Source organism: Castanea sativa, chromosome 2, assembly GCF_040712315.1.
Source record: "Castanea sativa cultivar Marrone di Chiusa Pesio chromosome 2, ASM4071231v1".
Taxonomy (NCBI): Eukaryota; Viridiplantae; Streptophyta; class Magnoliopsida; order Fagales; family Fagaceae; genus Castanea; species Castanea sativa.
Genome location: NC_134014.1, coordinates 1,466,223 through 1,480,428, shown reverse-complemented (window position 1 = coordinate 1,480,428; position 14,206 = coordinate 1,466,223). Strand labels below are relative to the sequence as shown.

Below are 14,206 nucleotides of genomic sequence, written 5' to 3'. Positions count from 1 at the left end.
CTATTTGTACAAGCATTATTGTTGACTTTGTCAACTTTCGTTAGTTTCGTTACCTGTATGTTTAACCATGGAATACAACACTTTTCAATTGGTGGCAATTTTTTATTATTAAAAAAGTACAGAAGCTTAAATCCCATTTTTATTACTCACCTAATTTGAAGTGAGGAAAGTACTAAACCTGATGAACCAATAGCACTAACTTATGATGAACCAATAGCACTAACTTAAAAGCCTTAAAATTATTAATATAATTTGTTTTAAATAAAATTTCATTAACATTTTTATTTTTTTTTAAATAGAATATTCGAATTTTTAAAACTAAATATCAAGATTTTCATAACAAAATTAAAATGAGTTTTATTTTAATAATAAATATTATAACTTTTTTTTTTTTTAAATTTGATCTTACGCTATGCTCTTTTCTTCACATACTTTGAAGTAATTTTTGTTTGGTTTTATTGATATTTTATCCTAATCCTTGTATCATTTTTCAAAATGGTTTCCAACGTTTTAAATGTGTCACTGTGTCAAGTTGTTAATAAGTAGTGGATGAAAACATTTGACGTGGCTAATGGTAGCATTAAAATATTAATTTCAATGTCATGTGGGATGTCGCATTGTCTTAAATTTTTTTTAAAAACTAAACTAAACTGAGTTTCTAAAATCACATGCATGCTTGTTTCTAAACTAACAAATATTCTAAGACTACAACACCATAATTTGTGCCACAACTATTCATAATAGATTGTGAGTGGTAGAGAAAAAGTAGTAGGTTCATGTGAAAGTGACAGATAGCCTGTCACAATCTACCATGATAGATAATTTTGGCAAAAGTTGTAATATTTTGTGTTGCTTGAGTTACAAATGCCTCTCTCTCACTATTTACAATTCGAAAATTTCTTAAACGACTTAAACTTCTTCTACAATAACACTATCAAGGAGCTCTGAGAGTTTAAATGAGCCAAAACTTGTTACAACAAAAAGCCCACTAAGCCAAACAATGGACAGCCAAATTAGTATGTCTTCTAACATTACTATACTAATTGGAGATGGGAATATAGGATTGCTTGTTTGATACCATGACATGTTTCGATATTATTTTAAAGTTACAGTAAATTTAATCATTTAACTATTATTACATTATAGATAAGATTAAACAATTGATGTGATTGATTTCTGCACAGGTGTTAGACTGTTGAGGAAGCTTGTGGAGAATGCATCCAATGTTTCTGAATAACTAGAGCAATTCCAAACAGCATGGTTCCTCAATCTATTATGTCCATGAAAGAAAGGTGCAAGTGGTATTGAGGCATTTACTTGTGAGGATGATTGCATCATACGAGGGATACAGTTTGAATTATGCCATCAACAAGAAATCAAACACTTCAAGGAGCCATAAGAAGAATTCACACATTCACTAGTATTGGAAGAATTCGCGAAAATGGTTGGAGTAGTGATTATCCTTTGCCCTTGCCACAAACTTTTAGTTCTTTGGCTGAGGTCCAGGGTGGTTGTATATACTTCATGGCGAAGGATCAATATGGTTGTCGCTTCCTACAGAAGGTATTTGATGGGGGGAACATGTCAAGATGTGGAAATCATATTTGACGAAATTATTGGTCACGTTGTTGAACTTATTATGGACCCATTTGGCAATTTACCTTGTGCAGAAGTAAGGGCAGGCCCTAGGCATAGGCCATTTAGGCCATGGCCTAAGGCCCCCAAATATGGGGGCAGTAAGTGTTTTTTTTTTTTTTTCAATTAAAAAAATGTGAGTTGAGTGTACATTTTTTTTTTTTTCAAATGCCTAAGATATTAGAGTAATGCTAGTATGTTATAAGTTTTATTATAAAGTCCTATAAATTGACATTCACCAATCACATGAAATAATTCAATACTCATTTATTCTTTTGTTGAAGTGTCACCTCATTACCACGTCAGTTTGTAAGCTTTTTGCAATAAAATTAATAGTAAGTTTAGCATTTTTTCCACAAAAAAAAAAAAAGAATTAATAGAAATGCAACCTAATCTCCATTAAGTGAATGAAAAATGCTAAAAGTAATACAAATTTTGCGACAAAAATCTTACAAATTGATGTGACACTAATATGATTGGTGTTACTTAGACAGTATAATAAATGAATGTTTAAATAAATATGTATTTTTTTATAATTGGTGATATGTTAGTTTATAAAACTTATATAGTAAGTATCATTAGCTCACTTTGGGTGAATTATCTATATTAATAAGTATGAATTAGTAATAAATTTGAAATAGAAAAATATAATAAAAAATAAACTAAAAAACTGTATTATTTAAGTGATATTTAGATGTAAAATGCCCATTTATAATTTTCGCCTTAGGCCTCAAATTATCTTGGGCCGGCCCTGTATATATATATAAAAGCAGAGGCAAGAAAAACAACAGAATTTGTGTAACTTGGCTCTACTAATAATCATTGATTATAACATAATAGTTAAGAGAGTGGATGCCTTTGTTTAACTTATTCAGGAGAGTAAGTAACATAAAAGAAGCTCAAAGCTTTTCTATCTAGTATGAATGTAGCAAACAAAACAACAACAGCAGCAGCAGATAGAAGCAAGCAACATGAAATAGAGAGAGCGAAAGTAGCTGGTGTTGATGACATCGATTTCATGAAGAGTAACGGAATGCACGAGCTCCTTACGCTTCTGGGGCTCCAAGAGTTCCCACCCGGCTAGCATTCCCAATGGGGTGAGAGAATGATAGTTTTTTCAGAGATATATATATATATATATACACACACACACACATACATAAGAGTGTATTTTAAATGTTTATTATGTTTTAATTTGAAAAATAAAAATAACATATAAGGGTGCTTTTGAATTAAAAAAAAAAATAGAAAAACATTTTTTAAAAGATCAATGAGAAAATTTTCCAATCTTAAGAGCATCTACATTCATTATTTCAATTCTATCCTATTTTACCATCTCAAAAAGTTACTTTTTCAATTATACAATACCATTTTTCACTGCACCCAACATCCAAACTTCTATTTTACCATTCTACTCATTAAAATAATATATTTACACATTAAAATATATAACCAACAAAATGCATCCCAGAGAAACCCCGTTCCAAAAAACAAAAACCCAGAAATCCACCTTGCCACCACCACGCCACCAGCCACCAGCCACCGGCCAGCAACCACCACCACAACCAAACTCCACACCAACAACAACCACAAGAAACAACCACAAAGAGGAAAAGAAACACAAAAATTTGCCAAAAACCACCACCAACGATCAAGAAAATTGCCAAAAAATTGCCAAGAAACACAAGAAATTGCCAGAAACACACTAAAAGAAAAAGCCACTTCAAACCCACGAGGAAATCACTTCAAACCCACCACGCTGACTCGCTGATCTTCACAAGCCACCGATCAACAACCCCAAGTCACCGATCAGCAAACACAAGCCACTGATCAGCAAACCCACACCGCCAATTTGAAACCCAGGCCGTCGAAACCCACGCCACCGATCTCCACAAGCCACCGATTTGAAACCCACGCCATCACCGATCAGCAAACCCACGCCATCGATCTCCACAAGCCACCAATCAGAAACCCACGCCACTGATCTCCACAAGCCACCGATTTGAAACCCACGCCATCACCGATCAGCAAACGCCATCACCGCCACGCCTTCGTCGGACCTTTGCTTCGGCCAACAGCGAGTCAGAGAGTGAGAGAGGGTAGATGAGAAAACAGGAAGAGTGAGTTGAGAAAGAAAGAAAGAAGACTTCTCAACCCAGAGAAAAGAGAAAGAAAAGACAGAGGAGAGAGAGAAAGAATAAAAACGATTAAAAAATTTATACCATAGTGCTACAGTGCATTCTACTTGTAGAATGGCACTGTAGCAATATTGTAAAAATTTTTACAATTGGAAAATTTTACAAGATTTGAGGGAGCCACTTTTTTGGCTGAAAATGGAAAAAATGGCTTGGCATTGGCATATACCATGATCAATGCGGATGCTCTAAGAGATGCATTTCCTATAATCAAACATTTTGTCATAATTTTTGCCATAACTTGTTGCAATAGTGAATTATATTACATGTCCAAATCTTTTATCTCATATATTATTCTTTATGTTTTTAATATGCATATCAAATTTTGTTCAAATAAAATGTTATTTGCTTTTCAATTAATAAATTTATTTTTTATGCATAATTTTAGACCACAAAATCTTGAAATTTAAATATTTGATTGATGATATAACATTTGATCTTTGATCTTCTTGAAATTTTACAAGCATAAAGAATATAATATGAACATGCAATCCAACAATTAGATTTTCAAAATTCAAAATCCATTAAAAAGATATACGAATAGCTTGAGAAAGTTCCCCGCCCAAGGTTTTTGTATTACATGTATTTTCTATTAAACATGGACGTCTTTATTGAACTACATGTATCTTCTATCAATTATATGGACACCAAGAAAGAGGAATTGAACATGGACATTTTTATTGGAAACACCAAAAGGCACTACTAGATTTTGAGTTAATTTTTATTTATAGAAAGTTGATTTTGTTTCTAGCTAGTACTGCAATGTGAGGCTCAAAATAAGAAAAAAGTGAAATTTTCGCACTTGATTTTATTTGGAATACAGTGGTGAAATGAGATTTTTTTGGGTGAGTATAAACTATAAATAAACAAATAAATTGTGTCCCCACCCAAGGTTTTTGTATTACAAGCATTTTCTATTAAACATGGCCATGGACATCTTTATTAAACTACATGCATTTTCTATCAATTATATGGACACCTAAGAGAGGAACTGATCATGGATGTCTTTATTGGAAACAGTGCACCACTAGATTTTGATTTAATTTTTATTTATAGAAAATTGATTTTGTTTCTAATACTGCAATGTGAGGCTCAAAATAAGAAAAAAGTGAAATTTTCATACTTGATTTTATTTGGGTGAGGCATCAGAGAATGTGAGACTCCAAAACAAAACTACGTTTCTGATATGTATAATGTACTGTATAACATAAGCAAATGTAAAAACTAAAAACCCAACTTTTATTATATTACATATTATATTGTTCCTTTCTGTCTATACAATAGACAACCTAAATTTCCTAGGCACGGATTGCCTAAGCTCTTGATTACTTCCAGCATCTGCCCCAATCTCTACCTCGACCTCCAGAGTCCAGACCATGAATCATCCCCTCTTATATGTATTGAGTGACAACCATTACATGCTATAGCATGACTCTTCAATCACCAAGAGAAAACCCTTAGCACAAACACATTCAAGTTGGAAAATAATTTAATTTAAATTTCAATAAACCTATCTCTATTGATGCACTAAAAACAATTTTGCAGACCTAAGACAAAACTGCCAGAGCAATAAATCCAATGAACAGCTCCATCAATTTCTTATTATTTTCCTCGCACCATCAATTCAACAATGCTTGCAAATGGAAGATAAAAATGATCAGGGACCACGAGCCGTGGCAAAACAAAAACAGCCTGAAGCCTGGTCATCCGGTATCATCCCTCCTCCTTTGCTTGTATCAACTGCTTCTAACATTCTCACCACCTCATCCATTTCCGGACGTTTATCTGCATTTGCATCCCAGCATTTTCGCATTATACTTGCTAAACCACTTGGACAACATCTGGGGATTTCTGGTCGCAAGTTCTGTCAATAAAACCACACAGTGTGAAACTCCCTCAGAAGATTTAGATGTCAAACATTTACTGTATAACAGAATTCATATTGCCATTTAAAACTTTTATTTTTTGTAAGAATTACTTAATTGAGAAATAAACAAAGAAAGTAATCACAGACTCAATGTAACTAGCATCATATGCAAGCTGACAATTTATAGTTTAATGAAAAGTTAACGAATCACTTCTATGATTAAAGTTAAAGGAACTTCTAAAAACATGCATAAATCAATAAATATAAAACACACATTCAGTCTTGTGATTCCTCTAGTTAGCATGGGCTGAGTAGATAGACTCTCCTATAAGTTTTAAATAATAGGATTAAAAACAGAAACAAAAAATAAAACCATAAGATCAATGTTTCAAATGGCCAGAACTAGCAACTATAATAAGCTTTCATATCGTTTTTCTTTTCTTTTATTCTTTTTTTGGCTAACAAGCTTTCTTCAAAGTTGAAAGCAAAAAGAACTTGCACCAGTGATATAATATGCTGAAGCTAGTTAAAAATCGAATGTAAATCATATAACTCCTATTAACATCAGTAGCATTCAAAGGCACTACTACATGCTTTAAAATGGATTAGTTACAGGAACATAATCATCATTTTATTCTTAAATTCCAAAGATGATATCCTAAATATGTAAAAGTGCTCCTCCATCAACTGGCAGTTCTAACGCTGCTTCTTTTTTCCCAGATTAGTAAGTTACACATGCACCTAGTGGATCTCAAATCCATGAGCTCACCCTCCACCTTTCTCTTACCAGGGAAAGAGGTGTCATTTGAACTAGAGCTCATTGATATCAGTTCTAATGCTATTAGAAACAAGCAAAAGGGTACCATTCCCAGGTGCTGTCTGAAACCCACTAACTCAATGCAATGGTAAACCTATCACAATTTAAATATTGATACAAAACAGATAGCAGAAACCAGGAAAAATTTTCTACAGAGATAATTTATTCATTAGATGAACTGACCTGTCGAACTACTGCAGATGACACATCAGCGAAGCTAAGATCCGGGTAAGGCATATCACAGCAATAGATTTCCCATAAGCATATGCCAAAGCTGTAGACATCACATCTTCGATTGTAAGGTTTACCATCAAGAACCTACATAAAGTTCTTGTTAGTTTTATATAGCATACCATGAGAACTTAAACATGTTATCTCATCAATTATTTATTAGAGGGTTGTGTGTGTGTGCGCGCCTAGGCGCACGTGAGAGTGAGAGAGAGAGAGAGAGAGAGAACAAACAAACAAACAAAAAGAATTTGTAATTCAAATGGAGCCCAATAACGTAAGAATGCAAATAATTTATTTTTCTACTTCTTTTCAAGTTTGATTCAAGTTTTTATTCACTTATCTTTTTGATAGTTCACATGGGGACACAAACCCTGAGGGTCCAACCAAATCAATTCTACCCCATAATAGAGGAATATCTACCAACAATAAAAGTTGGAAAAACATCATCTAAATCAAAATTGAAAAGGTGTCATTCAAAGTACTCCTAAAATTTTATAGTCTCCTTGGCTCATAAAAATCATTATAGTAGAATGACATTTCTATTTTCTCACATGTTGATGTTCGTCATAACATATAAAAGTTTCAGCTGTTGACTATTTCTGCCCCCACAAAAACATTTAAAGATAACATATAAGGTTTTGGCATGATACCTCTGGTGCCATGTATCCAAGGGTACCAGTTTCTCCAGTCATGTCGCCTGGATTCTGAGCTTCAACCCGGGCAACGCCAAAATCAGCAATTTTTAGAGTTCTGTTAGCATCAATTAACATATTTTCTGTTTTGACATCACGATGTACAATCTTCTTTGAATGTAGATAGCTAAGACTGCAAATCAGAAAGATTCATCATCAGTTTGTCAATTTTATTCACATATCTTGCCAACTGAAAACAAATATATATATATATATATATATATATGAACTCTTATATAAGAATATCAGAAATATTTTTTTGATAATAAGAATGTCAGAAAAATTGGAGCTCACCCTCTTGAGAGATCCAAAGCAAGTTGGACCACAACCTTAAAAGCAAGTTTCTTGCGCCTATTTCTTATCAAGAACTGTTTTAGTGTCCCACCAGGGAGATACTCCACAACAACACAACATGCCCTAGAAGGAAGGGAATTGTGACCATCAATTGAAGGGTTTTTAGAAGGAATCTTAAGATTTGAAGTTCCCATTGAAGCTCCAACAAACTGTAATAAAAAAATTATAAAATAAAACCATTATAACTGAAAAGATTATGAAACAAAATGAACTAAAAATTTAGGTCCTACCACATTGAAAAACTAATCTGTAATACAATTTTGTATTATATCTTATAAAGTAGGTAAGGAAAACACCATAAAGACAACAATGTAAACTTTCACAAGTAATACAAAATGGAAGTAGTGAAGTCTGCAGCAGCCACAATTTACGCTAATTTAATTAATCATGTAGATGTCAATAAATTGAACATAAGACATTGAAGATATGAGTTTTACTTTTGTAACATTAGGATGGTCAAGCTTGTGCCAAACAGCAACCTCTTGCTTAAACGATGCCCGCAGAGCAGCATTTTGAGCACCTGTATTCATACCATCCTCCCCCCAGTCCAACAGCTTCACTATAATATCAAACATGAGAGTGTGGTGAGAAATTGACATCAAAATAAATCTAGTGTTAAAGAGCTACTACTCTAAGCTAGCAGAAAGAAATGGAACCAATCCCCCCTCCCCCAACCCCCAAAAAAAAAAATAATAATAATAGTTTGACCTACTTTCAGATTAAGTCATAGATTTTTAATTTTTCCAGTTTAGATCTTTATGATTTACAAGATATGTCAGTGTTAGCCCTCCATCCATTTGACACTGATGTCATTTAATCAACACAACACCCAAAATCTTCAAAGCCAAACACAACACTCCCTCTCAAATCACCCATATCACACCAGAAACCACCACCCCCAGCCTTCTCATCACCCAAACTTTCTTTCATAGCACCCTACCCCCACAGGAAGTCAAAGCCCTGCTGCCTCCTTGAAAAGTCTGCTCATCCTTCCATTTAAAACCCAACTCAACCAAGGCTCAACTGCCTCTATCCATACATTTTTAAAAACTCGGCAAACCCACTTCGCACCACTCAAAACCCACAATCAAACAACCTCCATAACACCTCCATGGCAGCCAAAACTATAAATCCCATCACCCAATCATATGCCCATACCCAAAATGACCGTTTTGTCACTCATAATCAAAACAACCACCAAACACCACCCCATCCCACTAGTCCACGGCCAAAACTGCCAAGACCCATACAACCCCCAAATCCCCATAAGCAAAATCCACCATTCACATTGACCACCCAAAATTCCCAAAATAAAAACCAAGAAACCCAGGTGACTGCAGATGACCTATCAACCCTCACTTGAAACCATTTCACTGGCTATCCAAGAAACCACACCTACGCCACCACCCAAACCTACCATCGTGACCTAAAGAGGCATGGAAACAAAAATAGACACCAACACAACACAGAAGACGAGATATGACGACACAACAATTCTTGAAAAATTAGGACATGAGATGGTAGTAATACAACTATATATATATATATATATATTACTTATTTAATTGTTGTATTACCACCATAAAAGATTCTACTTAGTGCACAAAGCTCCCACTTTTGCGAGGTCTAAGAGAGGTTAATGCTGCCTACCATGACCTCTCCCAAACCCCGCAAAAGTAAGAGATTTGTGCATTGGGTATGACCTTTAAATAGGTAACACATATCCTTAGGTATATTTCATTTATTTTATGCATATTTTATGTTTATTTTAAAGTTTTCAAAATAAATAATGACTATCAAAATATTCACATCTAAAATCAAATGAAATTTTCAAAATAGTATATATTTTTTCCACCCACACAATGAGGACACATGTAGTGGAGTCCTTGGTGTGTCCATGTCCCATACGGAATGACCAGAGCTTTTGGAGTGACCAAGCTTCTTAGGTCACTCATGATCCCACCAAAAGCCAAGATCCATTCATTGCTATCACACACATTGTCATCTCCACCAGTGTTGAGGAATCAAGATTGTCACTGACTTGCACTGATGCCTAAGAAAAAGCAATAGAAAAGAACATTTTTGAAGCCACTATCCATCCTAAAGTCATCACCGAGCCTGTACACAAACTCACTCACCCAATCATTTCCCTTAGGCCACGACAGTAGCCAAACCATCACTATTTCTGTATTTCATGGGAGCATCAAAGAGAGAAATAGAGACAGGTCATTCAAAGGAGAGAACGAGAGAGAGTGTGGCATCCTGTAATTTTCGGGTAGCTTATTTGCTAAAGGTGAGACAAAAAGATAAAGTCAGCTTATTTTTAAAAATCTAGTTTGTTACTTATTTGGTGAAAGGTGAGACACAAAGAAAAAATTTGAAGTTTTTTTTTCCCTCCATTAGTGCCGTCATCTCTATAGATGACGGGAGACTTCATTTTGTAATTGTTTAAAAACATTAGGACTTTAATTGAAAAAATAAAGAACCCAAGACTTAATCTGAAACAAGGATAAAATTCCATCTTTTTTTTTCGTAATTTCCCCAAGTTTTTAATCAATATTGTATCCTAAATTAGACACAACTTAATGCATAAATTTTTTTAAGATAAATACAACTTAATGCATAAATACCACAATGATATAACTTAGCGGTTCATAAATGTCACAAATACAAATGATAATTAACAAGTTTTCTTTCAACAACTCACAACACCCCCCCCCCCCCCACCCCCAACAAAATAAAAACCCAAGATCAAAATTTACCCTTAATCATTTTAAAATCAAACCAATTTATTCACAATTACAACCTACTACCTAAATTTTCAAGAAGTAAGATATCTATGCTAGTGTAATAGGAATTCTAACAAAAATTTAATATCATTGGAGACTCAAATTTGCTCACAACTGCAAATGATGGGGAGCGTCATTTCTATGGTTGTGAAATGCTTAGTAGATAACAAAATACCTATGATACACAAGTGATACTACATTTGCATCAAGACGGAAAGTGCCATGAGTAAAATCATATGGAGCACAATTAACAAACATACAATGCCAAAAAAATATAAATAAAAAATAAAAAAAAACTTCTCTACATAACAAACAAAAAGTTACTTCCCCAGAAAATTACCAAATCTTTTTTGTAGACACAAGACAAAAAAAGTACCAGAAAATTACTTCCCCACAGCACACACACTATCAAGTATAACAAGACAAAAAAATTCAGAGGAGAATATTTAAATAATCAATGAAAATTACTGAGTAAATCAATTTAACAAAAAGCAGAGCAAAACTGGTTCAAAATAGGCAAGAACAGAACTTTTTACAAGCTACAAGAGTAACAAGATTATTAAACTGCAGCTTGATGCCCATTGCAATAACCATAAGTGACAAAAAGTTGGTTTCTAGAGAAATGGTTTGGATATTTACAAGTCTGCATAAACTAATTCAATAGCGAATTAAACCCACTCAGGTTCTCATCAACTTCCAATCACATAACAAGAAAATAACGCAGCCTTAAATCATTTATATAAACCTCAACCACAAAACCCAAAAGCACATGATTAGTATTAGTTAGAAGCTAGAACTCACTCCAGCTTAATTTCAAAATTAAAAAACGTGACTAATGTGCTGATCAAATTTAAACTAAAAACCCCAGACAATAAGATGATGTCTATCAATTAAAGCACTCTCCATTTCAAAAGAAAATCAAAATAAATTGGTACACATGTTTTAAATTTTGTTCTCACGTTTCTTTGATAAATCTCAATTTACCACCAGAGGAGGCTAAAACAACTCCGAAAGCTCATCCTAAGGGCTACTCATATCAAACTGATACCAGTGTTACATAGAAGATCTTTCTACAAGTTCACATATTTTTTCCCATACATATGCATGTAAAGCTAGAACATGATGACAGGAAAATATAAAATATATTAATAGGTGGGCAAAATTTAGCTACAATTCCTTAGGCGATGTACCTTAGATTCCCTAAATAAATTCAAACGCATAGCCACATTGATCAATGCAACATAAACAGTGTCATCTTTCCCAAATAAAATTAAATTCAATCAAGTGATTATTGACCAATGCAACCACATGGTTGTGAGAAAACTAAGGTACAGCACCTATGTTTGCCTTTAACAGGCAATTATACCAGGACGTTCAAGCACCTATGTACAGCACCTAGAAATTCCAGACATCCTAATCTTTTCTGCACCAAGAAAAAGAAAACATACAAATGAGAAGAAAAGACAATAGAAAGATCACCTGCAACATCTTGGTTATCATAGGTACCCCTGTATACAGTACCATAGGTCCCATGAGCTATAACATATCTGATATCCATTTTAGACAAATCAATCTCCCACTCTTCTTTGGGCCTTTGGGAACTAGCGTTTGTCGAAGACCAGACCTTGCTCAGGTGCCTCTCCAGCTGCAAATCCAAGCTTTTCAAATCAATTTTATCTGCTCTGAACATCATTTCTTTGCTACTAACACCTCCTGTACACTTCACTTTTGAATTCATGCCTGCCTCTTCATTATCCATCTTCTTTAGAGTCTTAATACCTCCAATATCCTCACTTGCCCTCAAATCCATCATAAAGAACCCAAATTGAAAACCTCAACTACCCAATCAGAAGCCTCAAATTCCAAAGAAAAACAAAGAAATAGCAAAACCCAGACACAAATTTATCTATTTGTTATCTTAAAAAAATCAAAATACCTATTAAATCTTCATCATCATCATGAAAAACTATAATGCTCTAAAATTTACAAACCCTCCTCCAATCAACAATAAACTTTAAGCAACAAAGCTTTTCTCAGATGAAAGAACACCAACCAAAGAAAAAAATTATCCAATCAAAACCCAGTCTCAACAACCCAATTCCTATTCCAATTCCCTCCAATATTGACCTGGCAACCTAAAAATCAATATTTGTAAAAAGCCCACCAAATAAGAAAAAATCAAAGAAAGAGAAAGAAAAACGCTCTTAATTAGTATTTATATTAAAAAACAACTGACCTTCCTAGTTCAAAACCCCAAATTTCTTCATCACCAACCATCTTTCATTTTTTCTCAATTAAAAATATTTATGTATCTATATGCATAACTATCAAAAACCAAAAAAAAAAAGTAAACCCTTATGCTACAAAGCTAAAGAAAACGACCCATTTCCCACCATTCCACAGCCAAGACCGAAGACCCAAAATTTTAAATTAAAAAAAAAAATGAACTTTCAAGTACAAACTACAAAACCCACCAAAAAAAAAAGTTGACTTTGAAAGATGGAAAGTGAAAGGAAAGGAACAAAAGGGTCGGTAGGGAATACAAAAAAATCAAACCCAAAGGCATTGAATTTGAAAGCAATAAATAAGAAAGTCATCAGGGTCCCATGAGTCCATTATCATCATCATGGTCACCAGGCAGGGGCTCAGCTATTCCAAAGAAAGCGAATTTGTCAAAGAGGACTCGTTTGGTAAACGAAAAAACACGACTTGGGTACGCGGCGAGAGGGACCAAAGTAGGGTTTTTGCGTGGTGGGTCTTGGAGAGAATTGAAAGAAAGGTAAAGTCCAACGCAAAAACCCAAAACCAGAGAACCAAGGAAAGCGTGAAATATATATATATATAGAGAGAGAGAGAGAGAGAGAGAGAGAGAAAAGCGCGGGGCTTCTGATATTTGGGGGCAGAGAGAGAAAAAGAGAGACAAGACAGAAACACAGACAAAGACGGAGAGAGAGAGAGAGAGACTGTTTCAAATTCAAAATGAAGGACAAAGGTACTAAAGGAGCGTACAAAACATGAATGTGTATGTGTTTGTTCCTCGTACGGGTCTTTTTCTTTTTGCCAGGAACACAACATACACTCACATAATATATGTATGCATAATAGTAATGGGTACAATAGCATACCACTTTTGAGAAAAAAAATTATTAAAAATTTTGACAATTTTTTTAATTTCAGATAAATTATTTTTAAAAATGAATTTGTTAATATATGTCTAATAACTAGACCCTAATAATAATAGAATTTAATGAGGTACCATATTATTTTATATATGGTGTACTAAAAAATATCTGAAAAATTTATACAAAATGGGTATTATATTAATTACATCATTAAGAATATATATACATAATTAATATTTTGTAAACATATTAGATATTTTTTAAGAATAATGTTACAGCTACAAACTATTTTACAATATTTTTACAAATTGTTGATGTGGCAAACTTTTTATTAGTTTTTATTTAGCCCACTATTAATATCATTTTTTCATTTACCAATAATCACTCACCACATCAGTCATTTGTAAAAAAGTTTGTAAAATAGCTTGTATCTCTAGCACTATTCATTTTTTAATATTCGAAAGTACCAGGATTTCCCATATCTATTCCTCGCATGTGCAAATG

General features: G+C 33.7%; 1 protein-coding gene across 1 annotated transcript; it reads right to left on the bottom strand.

Moving 5' to 3' along the window:
• Positions 1-4,985: 4,985 nt before the first annotated feature.
• LOC142624677 (serine/threonine-protein kinase 52-like) lies at positions 4,986-13,411 on the bottom strand. The gene is made up of 6 exons (XM_075798359.1): positions 12,060-13,411; positions 8,229-8,350; positions 7,732-7,940; positions 7,396-7,570; positions 6,698-6,832; positions 4,986-5,694 (listed from the first exon to the last, which is right to left on the bottom strand). Exons 1-6 carry the CDS (start codon positions 12,391-12,393, stop codon positions 5,488-5,490), a joined length of 1,182 nt encoding a protein of 393 aa, XP_075654474.1. The 5' UTR covers positions 12,394-13,411; the 3' UTR covers positions 4,986-5,487.
• Positions 13,412-14,206: the final 795 nt, after the last annotated feature.